The sequence below is a fragment of the Mobula hypostoma genome, chromosome 17, assembly GCF_963921235.1.
Source record: "Mobula hypostoma chromosome 17, sMobHyp1.1, whole genome shotgun sequence".
Classification (NCBI taxonomy): domain Eukaryota; kingdom Metazoa; phylum Chordata; class Chondrichthyes; order Myliobatiformes; family Myliobatidae; genus Mobula; species Mobula hypostoma.
Window position 1 is genome coordinate 9,191,133 of NC_086113.1, and position 22,670 is coordinate 9,213,802.

The 22,670-nt window shown below is 43.1% G+C and overlaps 1 protein-coding gene across 3 annotated transcripts in view; it reads left to right on the forward strand.

The window, feature by feature from the left end:
• The window catches only part of cpvl (carboxypeptidase vitellogenic like), a 74,133-nt gene extending 56,129 nt beyond the window's left edge, over positions 1-18,004 (forward strand). Inside the window, exon 12 of one of the 3 annotated variants that reach the window (XM_063069531.1) lies at positions 17,374-18,004. In XM_063069531.1, the coding sequence (XP_062925601.1) occupies positions 17,374-17,475 (102 nt within the window). In that variant the 3' untranslated portion in view covers positions 17,476-18,004. The remainder of the gene's footprint in view (positions 1-17,373) is intronic. The other 2 variants (XM_063069529.1, XM_063069530.1) reach the window with 2 other exon arrangements.
• Positions 18,005-22,670: the final 4,666 nt, after the last annotated feature.

The window sequence follows — 22,670 nt, forward strand, 5'->3', positions numbered from 1 at the left end:
TGACCAATTAACCTACTAACCTGCACATTGTTGGTCTGTTGGAGGAAACTGGAGCACCCAGAGAAAACCCCACCTTGTCACGGGGAGAATGTACAAACTCCTGACAGACAGTGCTGGGAATTGAACCCAGGTCACTGGTGCTGTTATAAGACCATAAGGCATAGGAGCAGAATTAGGCCATCTGGCCCATCGAGTCTGCTCCGCCTTTCAATCATGGCTGATCCTTTTCTTTCTCCTCCTCAACCCCAGTTTTCGGCCTTCTCCCCGTAACCTTTGATGCCATGTCCGATCCAGAACCTATCAATCTCTGGATTAAATACGCCCAACAACCTTGCCTCCACAGCTGCATGCGGCAACAAACTCCGGAAATTCACCACCTTTTGGCTAAAGAAATTTATCTGCATCTCTGTTTTGAAAGGGTGCCCCTCTATCCTGAGGCTGTGCCCTCTTGTCGTAGACTCTCCCACCGTAGGAAACATCCTTTCCACATCTACTCTGTCTAGGCCTTTCAACATTCGAAACGTTTCAGTGAGATCCCCCCCCCCCACCCCACTATCCTTCTGAATTCCAGCGAGTACAGACCTAGAGCCATCAGACATTCCTCGTATGATAACCCTTTCATTCCTGGAATCATCCTTGTGAACCTCCTCTGGACCCCTTCAATGCCAGCACATCTTTTCTAAGTTGAGGGGCCCAAAACTAATACTCAAGGTGAGGCCTCACCAGTACCTTATAAAGCCTCAGCATCACATCTTTGCTCTTGTATTCTAGATCTCTTGAAATTAATGCCAACATGGCATTTGCCTTCCTCACCACTGACTCAACCTGTAAGTTAACCTTTAGGGTGCTCTGCACAAGTACTCCCAAGTCCCTTTGCATCCCAGATTTTTAGATTTTCTTCCCATTTAGAAAATAGTCCACATATTTATTTCTACTACCAAAGAGCATGACCATGCATTTTCCAACATTGTATTTCATTTGCCACTTCCTTGCCCGTTCTCCTTATATGTCTAAGTCCTTCTGCATCCTACCTGTTTCCTCAACACTACCTGCCCCTCCACCAATCTTTGTATCATCTGCAAATTTGGCAACAAAGCCATCTATTCCATCATCTAAATCATTTATATACAGCATAAAAGGAAGTGGTCCCAACAATGACCCCTGTGAATACCACTAGTCACTGGCATCCAACCAGAAATGGATCCTTTTATTCCCACTCGCTGCCTCCTGCCAATCAGCCAATGCTCTCACCATGCCAGTAACTTTCCTGTCATACCAGGGCCTCTTAACTTGGTAAGCAGCCTCATGTGTGGCACCTTGTCAAAGGCCTTCTGAAAGTCCAAATGTACGACATCCACTGCATCTCCTTTATCTATCCTACTTGTAATCTCCTCAAAGAATTCCAACAGGTTCGTCAGGCAGGATTTTCCCTGAAGGAAACCATGCTGACTTTGTACTATCTTGTCCTGTGTCACCAAGTACTCCATCACCTCATCCTTAACAATTGACTCTAACATCTTCCCAACCACTGAGGTCAGGCTAACTAGTCTATAATTTCCTTTCTGCTGCCTTCCTCCTCTTTTAAAGAGTGGAGTGACATTTGCATTTATATATAGTGTTATGCTCATTGTTATGTTACCATGCTGCACCAGCAGAGGATGGTTTCGAAGTTCTTTCATTTTTCATCATGATTCAGATTCATTTATTTATCACATGTACATTGAAACATACAGTGAAATGTGTTATCTGATTTAACAACTGGCACAACTTAGGGATGCGCTGGAGGCAGCCCGCAAGTGTCGCCACACATTCTGGCGCCAGCATAACATTCCCATAACACTCTGTAGAACAACACAGAACATAACCAAATAGAGCACAGCGAGCAACAAAGCACAGAGGGTCTCAGCTGCCAGCTCTTAAAGGAACATACCACAATACAAGCAGCACTCTTCCAGCCACATGACAGTGTTGCTACTGGATGAATGTTGCAAAGGTGAGACTGAACTGGAGAGATTTCTGATATTCCACAGAACCTGGACAGGCTGGTGAAGAACAGTACCCTCAGTAGGAAAGGACCTGTCTAAGGGATCACAGAGACCCTCCAAGCTACAGCCAAGCACTTCTGCTTGGGGGTTGCCAGGATGGACTCTGTGAGGACACAAGTGTACTGTAAGAGTGTCTGTATGTAGGGCAAGTGTGCACTGTAGGCAGGTGCTTGTGTCACTTCAGCCTGTGGGCAGGAAAGAGTAGGAAGTAGAAATTTCCTTCCTTGAGAAAGGGTAATTGTTATTTAGGCCCAATAGATGACTTTTCAGTGTTGTATTATTATCAACACCTTTCCAGGAGAGAGATATTCATTGGAAGAAAAGAAATCCTTAGAAGAGGAAATTGTTTCTTTTTGTTTTAAACCCATAGCCCTTTCTGGGGCATAGACTGCTGACAGTAGCACATCAGAGCCCTCCGTCCTGGGCCAGTCATCCAAGTTGTTCCCAGGTGTAGCCCATCTTCAGAAATCCTTCCTCTCCCAGGAGTGAGTTCTTTGGTGCTTCTACTGGCATTTCTGTAGCTCTGGGTTTTTACAGTATGGGACTGCTAGCCCCATGCCCAACCCTCCTCTTTCACAGTCGGGCTTGGGACCGTCTATGGCGGAGTTAGGAAATCATGTCCTTATTTAAAAACAAAATAGGGACATGAATTCCCCAACAAGAGCTAAGCCACCCAGGAAGATCTACAAAATTACTGCACTTCAGGGTAAGCTAATGTTCAACAACACAGCACTTTTTGGCATTGTGTGCATAAACACGTAGCCCAGTTTGCTCCAGTAATGTTAATCGAGAGATAAATATTGGCTAAGGGAGAAATGTTAGTAAATCTTCTTAATGTTTCAGGTCTTTAAAACTAAATCAGGCTATTGCTTATAAGATAGACATCTGTTAGGAAGACACACATTCATCAATCGTCTTAGTATCAACATTATAAAGCAGTAGTCATAGAAAGGGAGGTTTGTAGCAGGAAGATGTTGGATATAATATTTGCTTCTTTAATCATTGTTGCACATGGAAATGAAAACATAGATTAAGATTAGGTTTCTCTCATGTACATCGAGAAAGGGAAATGTGTCATTTGCATCAAATTAGGATTGTTCAAAGCAGCCCTTAATTTAAAATGTATGTATTTACTTTGTCTAAAAGAATTGTAAATTACAAAGGTTTTGAAGGGAATATTTCAAAGGAAATTTGCATGAACTTCCTCCATTGCAGGAAGTTCAAGAGTACTTGTTAATTCTTAATTATCCGAATAAGTACAGGTCAGTCAGCTTTCTGAAATAGATTTTGACAGAGGCTCTTAATGAGTGTAAAATATCTACAGTGACCCTTTCTATTCAACATGGTTTTATAGTGTAACTGGTAGATCTTGCAATCAAATGAAGATTTGGTATGATGACACTCTGTTTCCCAAGAAGGTGGCATCCATTATTAAGGACCCTCACTATCCAGGACATGCCATCTTCTCATTTCCTACCATCAGGAAGGAGGTACAGGAGTCTGAGGACACACACTGAATGTTTTAGGAAAAGCTTCTTCCCCTCTGCTATCAGATTTCTGAATGGACAATGAACCCATGAAGACCATCTCACTATTCTGCTCCATTTTGCACTATTTACTTATTTAAAAATATTTCTTATTGTAGCTCATAGTCACAAATTTCACAACATATATCAGTGATAATTTGCCGGCCAGTGGTGTAGTGGCATCAACACTGGGCTTTGAAGTTAATGTCCCCGAGTTCAAATCCTGTTGGCTCCTTGTAGACTTTCCAACTGTGCTGGGTTGAGTGTCGAGCTAGCAACTCAGAAACAGTCAAAGTGCTTTGGAAATGGCAAAAGTACTGCCTGATGTGCCACAAGGCACCAAAAGGAACGGCAACATATCAGTGATAATGAACCTGATTTTGATACTGTGTTACTGAACTAAAAGCATAATTCTTACATAAATCTTCAGGTGAATTTTCATTCCCAGTCAGCTAGATGGAAATCTCTCATGGAATAAAGAGATCTTTCTCTCTCCCAGCAAGGAAAGTAAAATTCTCAAGATGTTGAGTTGCATGCTTCTCCAGTGCAAGATTAGACATCCAAGAACAAATTCCTGTCCAACACACACAAACTCTGCAGGTCAACCAGTATCTAAGGAGGGGAATGAACATTTGATGTTTCAGACCAAGACAATTCCTGTCCCACACATGCAAATAACTCCTGAAGGGAATGGTAAAGTACATAATCTGAATGCTAACTAGGGTGATACAATTTGTAGCTCTGCAAACTCAGGTTTAAGTTAACATTTTTAAGGACATATTTATTTGACAATAGACAATAGGTGCAGGAGTAGGCCATTCGGCCCTTCGAGTCAGCACGGCCATTCACTGTGATCATGGCTGATCATCCACAATCAGTATCCAGTTCCTGCCTTATCCCCATAACCTTTGATTCCGCTATCTTTAAGAGCTCTATCCATCTCTTTCTTGAAAGCATCCAGAGACTTGGCCTCCACAGCCTTCTGGGGCAGAGCATTCCATATATCCACCACTCTCTGGGTGACAAAGTTTTTCCTCAACTCCGTTCTAAATGGCCTACCCCTTATTCTTAAACTGTGGCCTCTGGTTCTGGACTCACCCATCAGCGGGAACATGCTTCCTGCCTCCAGCGTATCCAATCCCTTAATAATCTTATATGTTTCAATAAAATCCCCTCTCTGCCTTCTAAATTCCAGAGTATACAAGCCCAGTCGCTTCAATCTTTCGACATATGATAGTCCCACCATCCCGGGAATTAAGTCTTTGCTTGCAAATAAATTGCTCATTGATTTTCAATTTAACTTTCATTGAGATCACTTATCTCTTGAGCTCATTCCGGGGTTGAAACAAACTGGATCAACGAGCTGATTTCCTGAGGTGAGACAGATCATTGGAATGCAACCAAAAGGAACTCCGAAAAACCTTAAGTTATTGAGAATTGGGGAGATAATTCTCCATGTGTTGGAGGAATATCAGGCAAGTAAGAAGATAGTTATGAACTATCCCACAACCAATGGATTCATTTTCAAGGACTCTTCATCTCTTGCTCTCGATATTTATTGCTTATTTATTTTTTATTAATATTATTGTTTCTCATTATATTTGCACAGTTTGTTGTTTTTTTGCACATTCTGTCTTGTTGGATGTGGTCTTTCATTGATTCTATTGTGTTTCTTTGTATTTAGAAACATAGAAAACCTACAGCACAATAGAGGCCCTTCGACCCACAAAGCTGTGCTGAACCTGTCCTTATCTTAGAAATTACCTCGGGTTACCCATAGCACTCTATTTTTCTGAGCTCCATGTACCTGTCCAGGAGCTTCTTCAAAGACCCTATCATATCCACCTCCACCACCGTCACCGGCATCCCATTCCTCGCACTCACCACTCTCTGTTGGGGAAAAGGAAACTTACCCCTGACATCCATCTCCTCTGTACCTACTTCTATTTCAGCCCTGGGAAAAAGCCTCTGACTATCCACACGATCAATGCCTCTCATCTTATACACCTCTATCGGGTCACCTCTTATCCTCTGTCGCTCCAAGGAAAAAAGGCCAAGTTCACTCAACCTATTCTCATAAGGCATGCTCCCCAATCCAGGCAACATCCTTGTAAATCTCCTCTGCGCCCTTTCTATGGTTTCCATATCCTTCCTATAGTGAGGCCACCAGAACTGAGCACAGTACTCCAAGTGGGATCTGACCAGGGTCCTATATAGCTACAACATTACCAGTTGGCTTCTAAACTCAATCCCACGATTGATGAAGGCCAATGCACTGTATGCTTTCTTAACCACACAGTCAACCTGTGCAGCAGCTTTGAGTGTCCTATGGACCTGGACCCCAAGATCCCTCTGGTCCACCACATTGCCAAGAGTCTTACCATTAATACCATATTCTGTCATCATATTTGACCTACCAAAATGAACCACCTCACACTTATCTGGGTTGAACTCTATCTGCCACTTCTCAGCCCATTTTTGCATCCTATCAATGTCCCGCTGTAATCTTTGATATACCTCCACACTATTCACAACACCTCCAACCTTTGTGTCATCAGCAAATTTATTAACCCATCCCTTCAGGTCCTCATCCAGGTCATTTATAGAAATCATGAAGAGTAGGGGTCCCAGTACAGATCCCTGAGGCACTCCACTGGTCACCGACCTCCATGCAGAATATGACCTGTCTACAACCACTCTTTGCCTCCTGTGGTAAGCCAGTTCTGGATCCACAAAGCAATATCCCCTTGGATCCCATGCCTCCTTACTTTCTCAATAAGCCTTACATGGAGTACCTTGTCAAATGCCTTGCTGAAATCCATATACACTACATCTACTGCTCTACCTTCATCAATGTGTTTAGTCATATTCTCAAAAACTTTAAACAGGCTCGTAAGGCACAAGCTGCCTTTTGCAAAGTCATACTGACTGTTCCTAATCATATTATGCCTCTGCAAATAAATTCTGCCTCTCAGGATCTTCTCCATCAACTTACCAACCAACCACTGAAGTAAGAATTTACTAGGAATGTAAGAATTTAGTCAGAATTTATGTTCATTTACTATGAATTCCCACAAAAAAAAATGAATCTCAGTTGCATTTGGTGACATATATGTACTTTGATAATAAATTTACTTTGAACTTGGATGTTTATACAGCACTGTAGTTCTAAATCTATGATGTAGAACACTGAATTACAGCCAAAGGACTAGATGGTTCTTTGGCTCATCTAGTTCATGCTGACATGTTTTTGTGCCTCGTGCCATCTACCAGCTCCTGGACCTTAAACTTCAATATCCCTCTCATTCATGTACCTATCCAAACTTCCCTTAAGCTTTGCAATTGAACATGCGTCCACCACTTCCACTGGCAGCTCATCCCACACCCACACCACTCTCTGAGTGAAGAATTTCCCCTCATGTTCCACTTAAATATTTTACCTTTCATCCTTAAAACCATAAGATATAGGAGCAGGGCATAGCTAATCCATTTCCCTCTCACCCCAATCTCTTGCCTTGTTCTGATATCCTTTCATGCCCTGACCAATCAAGAATCTATCAATCTCTGCCTTAAATATACATTAAGACTTGGCCTCCACAGCCACTGTGGCAACGAATTCCACAGATTCAGCAATCTCTGACTAAAGAAATTTCTCCTCGTCTCCATTCTAAAAGAATGCTCCTCTATTTGGAGACTGCGTCCTTCACTCCTATACTCTTTCAGCATAGGAAACGTCCTCTCCGCGTCCACTCTAGCGAGGCCTTTCAACATTCAATAGGTTTCAATTAGGTCACCTGTCATTCCTCTAAATTCCAGTGAATACAGGCCCAGAACCATCAAGCACTCTTCATGTGACAAGCCATTCAGTCATGGAATCATTTTAACCTATGATTTCTAGTTCTAGAATGCCAGCAAGAAGATGATACTTGGGTGTATATATAGTGACGTATATGTATTTTGATAATAAATTAACTTCTTGTAGGAGTTCCAGAGGGGAGCAACCACCTTCAGCTTTATTAATGAAAATTCATCACCAGTGTTTCTGCCTGCTGATGTTTACAATGTTCGGTTCCATCATGAACTTCCCGGTAGTGAAGCAGCCAGTGTCCTCGTAAAGCAAAACCTAATCAACATTCAAGCTTGGTCTGATACTGGCAAGCAAAATCCCAAGCCCAAAAACCTGCCTTTGATTAGGTTTTTTAAAGTTTCCATTGGATCCAGATCTCTTCCATTGGAATCTCTCAAAACCTGATCAACAGTGTGTCACTGACCTCTGACCTGTTGTTCCTCTTCACAGAGGGGTGGATAGAACAATATCTCAGATAGGGTGAGGACAGTGTTCTGTGGTAATACATGGCTGCTAAAAGTGTGGCTGAAGAATTAGAGCAGGGGGCAAGGATTCAGATGGATCATTGGGACCTCTTCTGGGGCAGGTATGACCTGTACAAAAAGGACAGGTTGCACTTGAATAGGAGGGGGACCAATATCCTTGTGGGCAGGTTTACTAGAGTTGTTGGGAGTGGTTTAAACTAATATGGCAGGGGGATGGAAACCAGTATGATAGAGCTGAGGATGAGCCAACAGGCTTACAAGTAGATGGTATAATATGTAATATGAATGTAAGGAAGGACAAGCCAATGACTGCAGACAGAGCAAAGAGTCAAATTCTATCACAGAAGCAAAATTCATAAGGGTGAAGAACGCAGGACTGAAGGTTCTGTATTTAAATCCACAGAGCATTCAGAATATGGGAGAAATAAAAAGGTTACAGGGAGAAGGCCAGGGGAACTGGGGTTGAGGAGATGGCAAAAAAAGACCCACCATGATTGAATGGTGGAGCAAACTCGAGGGCCAGATGGCCTAATTCTGCTCCTATGTCTTTTGGTCTTATGGAATAAGGTGGACGAACTCGTGGCACAGTTAGAGATTGGTCAGTATGACGTTGTGGGCATCACTGAGTCATGGCTGAAAGAAGGTCATTGTTGGGAATTTAACATAAAAGGATATACTTTATATCGAAAGGACAGACAGGGAGGCACAGGCAGTGGTTTGGCTCTGTTGATAGGAGATGGAGTTACACCTTTAGAAAGAGATGACATGGGGTCAGAAAATGTTGAATCTTTGTGGTGGAATTACGAAACTGCAAGGGTAAAGAAAAACCACTATAGGGATCTTATTGAAACTTACCGAATGTTGAAAGGACTAGATAAGGTGGATGTGGAGACAATGTTTCCTCTGGTGGGGTATCCAGAACTAGAGGGCATAGCCTCAAAATTGAGGGGTGACCTTGTAGAACAGAAGTAAGGAGGGATTTTTTTTAGCCAAGGAGTGGTGAATCTGTAGAATGTTCTGTCACAGACTGCGGTGGAGGCCAAGTCCGTGGGTTTATTTAAAGCAGAAATTGATTGTTCAGAACATCAAGAGATATGGTAAGAGGGCAGATGTATGGGGTTGAATGGGATCTTGGATCAGCCATGCTGAAATGGCCGAGTCAACTTGATGGGCTGAATGGCCTAATTCTGCTGCTATGTCTTGTGGTCTAATATACTTATAGATGGTTTAATGAGGGCAGTTAGAAAGAGAGAAAAGGAAGGGATTATAAAAACTGTGAAAATGCATGTCAGAGTGATTCCAGAAAGCGTAGTATTCCCATCATTCATTCAACTCTCTCCCATGCACTTGGTACCTTTTAAAACTCACCTGCTTTCTCTCTCTCCCAGTCTGATGAAGAGTCTCTGTCCTGAAACGTTAACTCTTTCTATTTTGACAGGTGCTGCCTGACCTGTATGTTTCCAGCATCTCTCATTTTATTTCAGGCTTTTAGCAACTGCATTAATTTGCTTTTCAGTTGCCCAGCAAGATACCAAGGAGCATTGGATGTACTAACTGGAAAATCACACAGAGGGAAGGGTGTGTGTGGGGGCTGGGGGGGAGGAGGGGTGGGAGGCAACATTCACACTCTTCCTGGCCATTAAGTAGTTTTAGAAATGACTAATTATGCTGTTCTCTCCCTCCATTTGCTAGGAGTCCTGATCCCCAGAAGACCCGAGCAATTAGTTTTGAACACGGACAAAAATGCAACAGTGCACAGCCTTTTCAGAGAGTAGATCAAAGTTCAAATTTCAAAGTTAATTTTGTTATCAAAGTGTATAGTACAGGTTACCAAATGCTACCCTAAGATTCATATTCTTGCAGGCATTCACGGTAGAACAAAGAAGTACAGTAGAATCAATGAAAACTACACACAAAGAATGAGAAATTGTGCATATATAGAAAGAAACAATAAAACTGAGAACATGAGTTGTCCAGTCTTTGAAAGTGAGTCCGTAGGTTGTGTTCAGTGTTGTCCAATTTCAACACAAGTAGCCTATTTCTGTTTTCTAATTTCCTACTTGACTCAGACCATGAGAGGCCTGCGTCGGGCATTTTCATGCCTTACAAGGCGCAGATTGGAAGTCTGTGTGGGGCGCCACTCCTCGCACAGACACAGACACTAGAGCAATGTGTGGTAAGTGCTTTGCTCAAGGACACAAACACGCTGCCACAGCTGAGGCGCGAACTAGCAACCTTCAGGAAAGCTACTGAAATGGACAATAGACAATAGGTGCAGGAGTAGGCCATTCGGCCCTTTGAGCCAGCACCACCATTCACTGTGATCATGGCTGATCATCTACAATCAGTACCCTGTTCCTGCCTTCTCCCCATATCCCTTCACTCCGCTATCATTAAGAGCTCTATCTAACTCTTTCTTGAAAGCATCCAGAGAATTGGCCTCCACTGCCTTCTGAGGCAGAGCATTCCACAGATCCACAACTTTCTGGGTGAAAAAGTTTTTCCTCAATAAAGTATATAATTTTAGCTGCAAGTTTTCAGGGAGTATTTTATAGCTTTCAGTATGGAGGATTTAACAATGAGCCCTTGAAATTCACGATTGTGGAGCATTATCGTTGCTTAAGAGCACAAAGTGTAGTGTCAGATTAACTAGACTTCAGCAGGGTTTAGTGGAATTGAACAGGAAGGTGTCCAATGATCGTGTGATCTGCAAATAATAATGTTAATGGAAAACATTCACAAAAATGCTGGAGGAACTCTAGTTAAATAGTTCCATATACTATCAGAGGAAGTATACAATATATTACCTGGAATTCTTGTTCTTCACGGACATTCACAAAAACAGAAGAGTACCCCAAAGAATGAGTGACAGTAAAAACTTCAGAACCCCAAAGCCCCCCCGCTCCCCCTCCCATGCACAAACAGCAGCAAAAGAATTACCCTCCTGCTGCCCCACTTCAGCAAAAAAAAATCAACAACCTCCACCCACCAAGCAAGCAATTGCAAAGTACCCAAGAAAGACCATGATCTGTAGTACAACAAAATCTAATCATTCACCCGACAATTCAATATAGCACAGACTCTCTCTGCCCATAATAAAGGGACAGAGCGATGTCACTGTTTCACAATGAGAGGGTGAACTCAGCAGATCATGCAACATCTATGGAGGGAAATAAACAGTCAACAATTTGGGTCGTGACCCTTAACATCAACTCTTTATTCCCCTTCGTAGATGCTGCCTGACTTCCTGAGTTCTTCCAGCATTTTGTGTGTGTTGCTCAAAATTTCCAGCATCTGTAGAATCTCTTGTGTTTAAAGTTATTTATGAGTTGTGCTTGTACTTTAGTTTTTTTCCTCCAAGTCGGGCAGGATTTTAGTTTGACCTCTGCTGTCATGTTTGCAGACTTTGCACCTCTCCCTATCGTAGCATAAGGTTCCTCTGGGTGCTCCGATGTCCATCCACTTGCTGAAGCCATGCAGATTGGGAGGTTAAATGCCCTATTGTGGCTGTGTGGAAGAATCTGAAGGGAGACTGGCAACGGGGAAAATTTTCAGAATGGTTTGCATAGTTTGATTTAATTATTCGGATGGCCCATGATATTTTGGAATGTAATTTACAAGGATGTTGCCAGACCTGCGTTATAAGGAAAGTTTAAATAGCTTAGAACTTTGTTCCTTGGAACATACTGCAGAAGATTGAGGGGAGATTTGATAGAGGAATACAAAAAAACATTGAGGGCTATAGATAGGGGTAAATGCAAGCAGGCTATTTTCCCTGAGGTTGGGTGGGACTACAACTAGAGGTCATGGGTTAAGGGTGAAAGGTGAAATGTTTAAGAGGAACATGAGGGGAAACTTCTTCACTCAGAACGTGTTGAGAGTGTGGAACGAGCTGCCAGCGCAAGTGGCTAATTGCGAGCTCGATTTCAACATTTAAGAGAAGTTTGGATAGGTACGTGAATTGCAGGGGAATGGCGGGCTATGGTCTTGTTGCAGTTTAAATTGGTTCAGCATGGACTAGATGGGCCAAAGAGCCTGTTTCTGTGCTGTATTTTTCTATGACTTGTGGGTTAATGGTTGTCTCACTCGAGTCCTTTTATTAAATTTGTTGTTCTTGCAAAGTGTGTATTTGCACATTGGACAATTATCTCAAATGTATCATCCAGTGAATTTCAAGTGAGTGGTGAAATCACTCATCTAAGAGCATGCAAACACCTACCAAAGAATATGGTGGAAAGGTAAGCTTTTGGGTAGGTGTGGAAGAATTAAGAAAATTGGAATCAGATTTAATATCACCGGCATATGCTGCGAAATTTGTTATCTTTGTGGCAGCTGTACAATGCAATACATAATAGGGAAAAACATGAATTATATTAAGTGTGTGTATATATATATATATATATAGAGAGAGAGAGAGTTAAATAAGTAGTGCAAAAATAGAAATAAAAAAAGTAATGAGATGGTGTTCATAGGTTCAATGTCCATTCAGAAATTGGATGGCAGAGGGGAAGAAGCTGTTCCTGAATCGTTGAGTGTGTGTCTTCAGGCTTCTGTACCTCCTCCCTGATGGTAGCAATGAGAACTAGGCATGACCTGGGTGACTGAGGTCCTTCATGAAGGAACATAGAATAGTGCAGCACAAATACAGGCCCTTTGACCACGATGTTGTGACAACCTTTTAACCAACCCTAAGATCAATTTAACCCTTCCATCCTACGTAGCCCTCCTTTTTTCTGTCATTCATGTGCCTAACTAAGAGTTTCTTAAATATCCCTCGTATATCTGCTTCTACCACTTTCCATGGCAGGGCGTTCCATGCACCCATCCACCACTCTCTGTGGGGGGGGGCATCTCTGTCTTGCCCCCATGCCTTCTAATCATTTTAAGGCAGGGGTTCCCAACCTTTCTTATACCATAGACCAATGCCACTAAGCAAGGGGTCTATGGACTCCAGGTTGAGGGCCCCTGCATTAAAATGATCTCCCCTCATATTAGCCTTTGCCCCTCCCCAGGAAAAAATTCTCTGACTGTCCACTCGATCTATGCCTCTTATCATCTCATACACCTCTATCAAGTTACCTCTCGTCCTCCTTCATGCTAAAGAGAAAAGGATTCAAATTGGGAGCTGCTGTTAGCAATAGTGAACATATTTCATGAAAATATAACAAAGAAGACGGCTGGTTAAATTAGTCTTTTGTTTTTGCAAAATGACATGACTTGACCAATATGACACACATTTTTATTCTTTTTTGGATGAGGAAAAGGTGCTTGATGAAAGGGAAACAGCTGCAAGATCCTGTAGTTCATGAAAGCCCCTTTCTTCTCAAGCTGAAATGTTGTTTTTGTTTTTGTGTCCATGTGAATGCAGGCCTATAATCCTGTGTGGAATGAAGAAAATGGTTTAATTGATTACTAGTTCAATTTTGAGTGGAGCTTTCCTTGAGGTCACCAGATGTACATTTTATCCATAAAGAGGTTACCAGAGCACACAGGATTCAAATTCTGGCACCAATATAGCATGTCCTCGATGCTCAGCAGAACAACACAGAGCACAACAATCAACTAAACAATGACAGCAAAACAAGCCCCTTTCCCTCCTCCAACCCATCCAGACATATGGACGGTGCTCCAACTCTAGGACAGGCCTTTGGGCCTCCAGTCTCCAATCTCTAGCCATTTGGTCCCATTTTCCAGTCAACTTTTGGCCTTTGATCTTTGGAACTGACCCCCGCCCCCCACGGGCTAGCTGATGATGGGAACCCGAACATCAGCCTCGAACTCCGGATATATCGACTAATGGCCCTCGTGCCTCCTCTTTGACCCACCTACTACCTGGGACAGCTCAACGTCCACCGATGTCCTTCATCACACCTCACACATCCCACATCACTGGCCTTTGAGCACGGAGCAGAGGCCTGGACTGCAGATGTCCTTTGCCATTTTAAGTGCGGAGTGGGGGCCTAGGCTGCAGGTGGCCTTCAGTCAATTCCTTGGTCTTACTGATGTCGAATTCATTCCCAAATGCCCCTGAGAAGGCAATTTAGTAGTGCTTTCAAAGTCAGACACGGAGAGACAAATTTATTTCCTCCTGAACATGAATGGATTGAATGGGTGTATACCACAAGAGGTACTGCAGATGCTGGAAAACTAGAGCAATACACACAATGTGCAAGAGGAGGAGCTGAGTATGCCTGGCAGCAGCTATGCATGAGAGTAAACAGTTGATGTTTTTGGTTAAGACCCTTCGTCAGGACCGGAAAGAGAGAGAAGTCAGAATAAGGAGGTGGGGCAGGGGCGGTTGAACCAGGAGAGGGGTAGGGGGTGAAGTAAAGAGCTGAGAAGTTGATTGGTGGAAGAGATAAATGGAAGGAGAAGGGGGAATCTGAGGGGAGGGGACAGCCTGGAAATGTAGCTGGAAGCCATGTGGTACAAGATGGCGGTGGAGACATCCTGAAGCATATGTGGTGTCCTCGAGGTGAGCACGTGGCCAAAGAGTTGGAGAGCAGCTGAGATCACAGAGGGGCAGCAATGCTAGAGGGTCTTACTGAATTCCTGGTGAGGAGATTTAAAATCCGTCAGGATAGGCAGTGGAGCAGTAAATCATAGACACAAGAGGTACTGCAATAATATGGTAGTTTCCTGGTTACAGTAACTGAGTCTAGGTTCTTTTAAATAGCAGATGTATTTAATTACTTGATTTTAAATTCCTCATCTCCCATGCTGGGATTTGAACTCATGCTCTTGATCCATAGGTTCAAACTTCTAGCCTGGCAGCCCAGGGACGTAACCAACCACCAGCTCGGAAATGCAGATTTGTTTCATTTAATGATGGCTGTAATCAGTGGAGTGAGACCAGGCAGGGAAACGAGCAGATGGCAGCTCACCAGAGGGCATGATCTCGCACGTGTTCGCTGCGGAGAACTCAGATGAAGATTTTGGTGTGGGGGGCAGCTGTTGGGAAAGTTCCTGGTGCCTTGCCAGGCTTGTCGCAATGCCAGGCTGCAATGTCAGGGAGGGTGGAGGACTCCATCACCAACATCACGCAGAGCTTGGAGTCCATGCTGAGCACTGGGACTCTTGTGAATCCAAATTTTGACTGAAGTCTCAGTTTTCATGACCAGCTGAATGCTGCAATCAAGGTTCTGAGGGTTTCGCAGCAGTCCAAGAAAATGTTTTCTGGCGATTACTAGGCCTTCTGAAGCACATCATTAGATTATGTTGATTGTTAATGAGAACAATGCATTTCACTGTGTTTTATTTTTAATGGTTTCAGATTTATTTATCACATGTCGGCGGAGACATACAGTGAAATGTGTCATTTGCATACACAACCAAGGGTGTGCTGAGGGCAGCCCACAAGTATCAACATGTCTTTTACAGTCTTAACCCACCATGGGCAATAGAGAAGTCACTGTTGTAAACAGCACAGCGAGAAATACTGTCATTATTTTTGACCCCTATTAGGCAGGGGTACACTTTAGGGTAGTCTGGGGTGACGTATGTTTTATATTTTCTTTTTTTTTTGGAACACTCTGCCATGGCGCGTGCGCTCTCTCTCTCTCTCTCTCACTCTCGCTTTTTCTCTTGCTCTGTTGCACTCTTGCTTGCATGCTCGCTCTCTCGCTCGCTCTCAAAAAATTGATTTCCAGGATATTTTATGTAATTTGTGGGCATCAGGGAGCCACTATCTATATGCAGGAGACTCCCGGAACTTCCAGGAGAGGTGGGATGTCTGCACACAGACAGGCCTCCAACCCCAGGAGGTGACCTCCGGGCCTCCACCTTCCAGTCCCTGGCCTAGACTCGCAGGCACTGGGCCTCTGGAATCCAGACAGGCCAACCCACGGGCTTTAACCATCGGGCCTCAAGCTGTGGACTCACCAATAGCTGCACTGTTAGATAGAACAGTAAAGCACAGAAACAGGCCCTTCAGCCCAAAATATCTGTGCTGACTGATGTTAAGCCAAGCCAATCATGTCTTTTACACATGGTCTATCTCTTCATTCTGTGCCTCTCTTAAATGTAGTTATTGTATCTGCTTCCACTAGCTCCACTAACAGTTCATACCAAACGTGCTCTGTGTAAATTAACTTAACCACATAAATCTCATTTAAATTTTATCCCTCCCACCTAGTATTTGACATTTCCATCCCTGGGGGAAAAAAACTTTTACTGTCTACTCTGTCCATGATTCTCATAATTTTTGAGCGATTGCAAAGTGAACGTAGAGCGTTTTCATAAGCATTGGCCAGCATGGTATTGGGGTTGCTAGAGCAACGCTATTGTAGCAACAGCACCTGTGGTTCAATTCCCACCACTGTCTGTATGTTCTCCCCCATAACTCCGGGTGCTCCAGTTTCCTCCTACTTTCCAAAGACATATACGTTAGTTAATTGGTTACAAAGATGTAATTGGGCAGCGGGCTCATTTGGCCAGAAGAACCTGTGACCGTGCTGTATTTCTAAATAAATAAATGTCTAGAACAAGAACATAGTACAGCACAGGACCAAGCACTTCAGCTCACAACATTGAACTGAACTAACTAAATTTGTAATCAAATGCCCAACTAACCTTATCCCTTCTGACTACATCATGTCCACGTCCTTCCATTCTCACACAAAAGAACCTCGATCGTTTCTGCCTCTATCATCACCCCAGGCAGCACATACTAGGCACCCACTACTCTGCATAAAAGAAAACTCACTCCTCACATCTCCTCTAAACTTCCCCCTCTCACCAAAAATGCATGCCCTCTGGTCTCTTTGCTGTCTTTGGAGATTTTGTTTATTTATTTGTTTGCTTGTTTATTTATTGAGATACAGCCCTTCTGGCCCTTCAAGCTGCACTGCCCAGCAACCCCTCAATTTAATCCTAGTCAGGACAATTTACAATGACCAATTAACCTAACAACCATTATGTCTTTGGACTGTGGGAGGAAACCAGAGCACCCAGAGGAAACCCACACATTTCATGGGGAGAATGTACAAGCTCCTTAGAGAACAGAGAACAGCGCTGGAATTGAACTCTGAACTTTAGAATGTCCCGGGCTGTAACAGTGTTGCACTAACACGACACTACCATGGCGCCCAACTTGGTATGAAGAATTACGAAATGCATAGTACTTATCAATGAGGAAGATGCGAAGAGTCATTTCTGAAAGTTGTTAGGATATTTGTGCTTTTGGGAAGTTTCTTCCAAATAGATAACTCCTCTCTCTTTCTGAGCAGGAGATGAATCTTATAATTGTTATAAGATTGTTGCAGGCAACTGCACAATTTCCAGGAGGCATTGATTTTAAAGTTCAAATTAAATTTATTATCAAAGTAAGTTTATATCATATACTACCCTGAGACTTCTGTACCTTCTTCCCAATGGCAGCAGCGAGAAAAGGGCATAGCAATTACTACCAAAATGTATTTAATTTTGTTGTTCTCACTGTAATGAATTAAATTTCATATTTTCTTTTCAAGGTTATTATTCGAAATGGAGGACACATTCTGCCATATGATCAACCCGAACGTGCATTTGACATGATCGACCGCTTCATCTCCAGAAGAGGATTTTTCCTATGAATGATGTTTTGGAATGAATTCTGTGGAGCAGGGTGGGGAGAGAATAATGAGATAATTAAGTATAAACATTTTTTTTGCAATGGGATGAAGACTTTTTGAGCCACTTGTCAAGAGGCACAAGAAGTGAATGGAAAAATAACTGTTTTATATTGTGGATTTATGACCTGTAAACCATTTCCTATTGCCTTGTGTCAAATATTAACAAGCTCTTATGCCTTATCACCAGATGTGTTAAAAAATGTCAGTGAATATTTCATCAATGGGAATAAAAATTAAGTTGACTTTGAGCAAACTAATTACAAATTCACAAGGAAGCATGTTTTTTTAACTTTATATACAAGGATGTTTCTCATTTGGAGAAAGCTCCTCATTTAAGAGTCAGACACGTTAACCCATGGCCTGCCAAAACTGCTCATTATTCTGTTTAATTGTGAAGCAAAAGAGGTGGTCAAGTTTGACATTAAAAAGTGTGTACAAATCATAGTGAGCTGGCTTTTCAAAAGATTTGATTTGTCAAGTGATGTGGTCATAAGACATTGCCATCTGCATCATCCAAGCATTAGACAAGGTTCAAAGTAGATTTATTATCAAAGTGTATTTTCTTGCAGGCATTCATGGTAGAACTAAGAAATACATTAGAATCAGTGGAAAAATACACACATTGACAAACAACCAATGTGCAAAAGAAGACAAACTGTGCAAATACAAAAAAAAGCAGAAGTACTAAAAAATAAATGTTAATAAATAATATTGAGAACATGAGTTGTAGAGGCTTTGAAGGTGAGTACATTGGTTGTGGAGTCAGTTCACTGATGAAGTGAGTAAAGTTATGCGTGTTGGTTCAGGAGCCTGATGGCTGAATGGGAACAATTGTTCCTGAACCTGGAGGTGTGAGACATTGTACCTCCTTCCTGCTGGCAGCAGAAGAGAACGAGAGTGCGAGAGTGCAAGGTGCAAGGCTTGCCAGCAAACCAGCCAAGAATGGACACAAGAGATTCTGCAGATGCTGGAAATCCAGAGAAACACACACAAAATGCTGTAAGAACTTGGCAGGTCAGACAGCACCTATGGAAATGAATAAACTGTCGACGCTTCAGGCTGAGACCCGTCTTCAGGTCTGGAAAGGAAGGAGGAAGATGTCAGAATAAGAAGGTGAGGGGAGGGGAAGTAGTACAAGTTCACAGACGCCAGGAGAAACCAGATGAGGGATAAGGTGGGTGAGTGGGGGATGGATAGTTAGAAGAGGTGAAGAGCTGAAGAAGAAGACATCTAATAGGAGAGTGGACCATGGGAGAAACAAAAGGAGGAGAGGCACCAGAGGAACGTGATGGATCGGTGAGAAGTGAGAGGGGGCGAGAATGACGAATAGAAGAAGAGAGAAGGGGGAAGGTTTCTCAATGCCTGGTGTCCATATGTTTCTCATCTCTTTTTGTGGCACTCACTATTTGGGCAAGGTGTTGTCGTGCAGGATCTTGCCACAAGGTGTGGAGCTGACCACAGAATACAAGTTTCCATACAAGTTATTTCAGTCAGTAAATCCAAAGTTTCACTTGCAACTCAGTGGTGAAGAAAGATAATCATTGCTGGTTATATATTCAAGGCCATTGAGTCATAGCACAGAATCAGGCCCTTCAGCCCATCTAGTCTGTGTGAACTATCAATCTAGGTAGTCCCGTCCACCTGCACCCAAACCGTAGCCCTCAATTCCCCTCCCATCCATGTACCTATCCAAACTTCTCTTAAACGTTGAGAGTGAACTGGCATCCATCACTTACACAGGCAGCTTGTTCCACACTCTCACCTCCCTCTAACTGAAGAAGTTCTCTCTCAGGTTCCCTTTTAACATTGTCCCTCTCACCCTCAACCCTTGACCTCTAGTTCTAGTCTCACCCAACGTCAGAGGAAAAAGCCCGCTTGTATTAACCCAATCTATACCCCGCCCCCATAATTTTGTATACCTCTATCATATCTCCCCTCATTCTCATATGTCTTATACTGTGCACTTAAGAATTTATCATTTGTAAGTGAATGAGAGGCAAGCTTTCAAATGTTTTTCTTCTCTCTTTTTGGAATGGACTACCAGGCTGGGGGGGGGGTGGGGGGGCTGTGAATAAACAATGTTTTCTGGAGTACTTTACCGTGAAGATTTTTGCTTGGTTCCATGTGGGAAAAATACAGAAAATGCTGTTACTGTTTAGTGGCTCAGTGGGCTGGGCAGCAGCAGTGGGGAGAGGTGGGGGTTGCAACACAGCCCCTTGTGGTCAAGGGGACGGGGGCATTCGATGTCCTGGGGTACAAGCTCTAACCCTACCGAGTGTTTCCAACATTTTCTGCTCTTGTTCTTAGATTTTCAGTATTGGCATTTTTTGTTTGTTTTTCAGTCCCCTGGCTCGTGCTGACGTCTTTCTGCCTGTCCTCAGCATTCTCTTCCATATCGGCTGGCACGGTGTTGTAGTAGTTTAACAGTGCCAGCGACCTGGGTTGGATTCCGGCAGCTGTCTGCAAGAAGTTTGTACACATTCCCCGTGACCGCTTGGGTTTCCTCCAGATGCTTCAGTTTCCTCCTGCATGGGTTAGTCGGTTAACTAGTCACACGAGTGTAATTAGGCAGTGTGGGTTCGTTAAGCGGGATGGGCCTAGTATTCTGCTGCACCTCCAAATTTACAAAAAAATAGAATGGATTAATGGATTACGAGGACATGTAGTCCTCTTTTATTGTCATTTAGTAATGCATGCATTAAGAAATGATACATTATTTCCTCCGGTGTGATATCACAAAACACAGGACAGACCAAGACTGAAAAAAACTGACAAAACCACATAATTATAATATATAGTTACAACAGTGCACAATACCATAACTTGATGAAGAAGTCCATGAGCACAGTAAAAAGTTCAAAGTTTCTCAAATGTCCCATATCTCAGGCAGATAGGAAAAGGAAGAAAAACTCTCCCTGCCATGCCGACCACAATCCGACTCTGAGTCATCCGAAAACTTCGAGCTCTGATCAGCTCTCCGACACCGAGTACTGAGCGCCATCTCTGTCGGAACGATTCGACCTCCTTCTCGGTCGCCAAAAGCAGACAAGGCCGGGGATTTTGAAAGACAGAGAAATAAAATAAATATCTCAGATTTCCAGAAACTGCAATGTTCTGGACCTTAAAGTTCTAACAAGTCTCTCCATAGATATTGCCTGACCTGCGGAGTTCCTCCAGTACTTTGTGTCCCTCAAGGTTGCCTGCACCTGCAGAATCTCTTCTGTTTATAAAAAGTCTAAAGCATTTGAGAACATTTTGATAAGAAAAAATCAGAACTAACACATTAAGGTTACATCTCTGCGCTAGTGGTTAAAATGCATAATAGTTTCCGGAGTAGCCTGTGATGAAGGGTCTCAGCCCAAAAGGTCGCTGTCTATTCCTCTCCGCAAAAGCTGCCTGACCTGCTGAGCTCCCCCAGCACTGGCATCATTTTTTCTCAAGTATTTCACATCCTTACTGAGTTCCTCATCTATTTCAAATAAAGCTGAACACCTTACAAAATAAGTAGGCAAAAGAGTTTTTGTATGATATGATGAGTTCTCATAATGAAACATTAAATGTTTATTCCTCTCCATGGATGCTGCCTGACTTGCTGAGTTCCTCCAGCATTTTGTGTGTGTTTTGCTCTGAATTTCTGGCATCTGCAGAATCTCTTGTGTGTGTCTATGATGTGTTGTACAGGTTACCCACTGTAATTAGTGGGAAATTACTGCAACTTTATGTTCATATACTGAACTCCATAAAAATTCCTGCATTACAGGGCATTCCAGAAGTGAACAACAGAACGCCGATTAAAATTTACAGACTTTCCTTGTGCAGAATTCTGCTGGTTAGGGCGCCACGGTAGTGTAGCGGTTAGCGCGATGCTATTACAACTCGGAGCGTTCAGAGTTCGAAGTTCATTTCTGTAAGGAGTTTGTTCATTCTTCCTGTAGGCACGCGGGTTTCCTCCGGGTGCTCCGATTTCCTCCCACAGTCCAAAGTCGTACTGGTTAGAAGGTTAATAGATCATTGCAAATTGTTCTGTGATTGGGCTATGGTTAAATACGTGGGTTAGTCTATTCTGCGCTGTATCGCTAAATAAATAAATTGATTAAACGACCATATTCCTGATTTTTTTTACATTTCTACTCACTCTGAGTTTCGGGGATTGTGTTGATTGTCCATCACATCAACAATAACAGGAGACCCGTGCACGAGAGTTTTTAAAGTGGAAAACCCAACTCACTCTCTTGACCTCAGAGGACCGGGTCCAGTGGTCCGAGTAATCATCCTTGATTGCAGCGGATGACCATGACTTCTGTAGCTCGTCATGCCCTTCCCCCTCCATGAAGTGTTGCAGAACCGCCTTCCTGGCTGTTGGATGTGTTACTGTAGATCTCATCCGCACAGTCTGCCAGAGTTGACTTCACATGCTAGAACAGGCATATCTCTAGCTGACCGGGGTATGAGACCCGACGGTTGAAGCGGTGTCCTGAGGTATGGCTGCTATCGCACAAGCAGCTACTTGGAGCCACAGCGGAGGGCTGTGTGCCTGGTGGGGCCAAAGCTGAGTCAACCGCCCCAGTATGGACATAACAAGCCCCATTCACCAGAGGCGCTACCCCTCCCTGGACACGACCTACACCCCATACATCAATGATCATTACTAGACAAAACTAGGCGTAATATTCAACATTTAGGACAGAACTACCATCCAGGTTTTGCACATCTTATGGATCCAATTAGCACACATGGGAAACATTTTCAAGTAGGAATTTCCTTTGTCTCTCAGGGAGGCTAGTCATCCTGTGAGCTGATTCTGCGGGGTGCCCGGGGCCAAATATCTGAGAATTGGTTGAGGACCACAGTTACTATTAACCATAAAATTCTCTTCCTTCCTGCAAAGGTAACGAGGAGGATTAGACGATCTTCCCTCTAAAATAGTAAACTGTCTAAAACGAATCTCTGAACTAGTTTGCACTTCAACTGTTTTAGGAAGGTGCATGAATTTCTTTTGATTTTGTTTTTGGTCAAACTGTTTAAAACATGCGGCATAGTAACGTAATGGCGGCAATGTGGCGCAACGGTTATCGCATTACTGTACCTCAGATTACCGATGAGGGTTAAATTCCCGCCACTGTCTCTGTGAAACATTTTACGTTCTCCCTGTAACC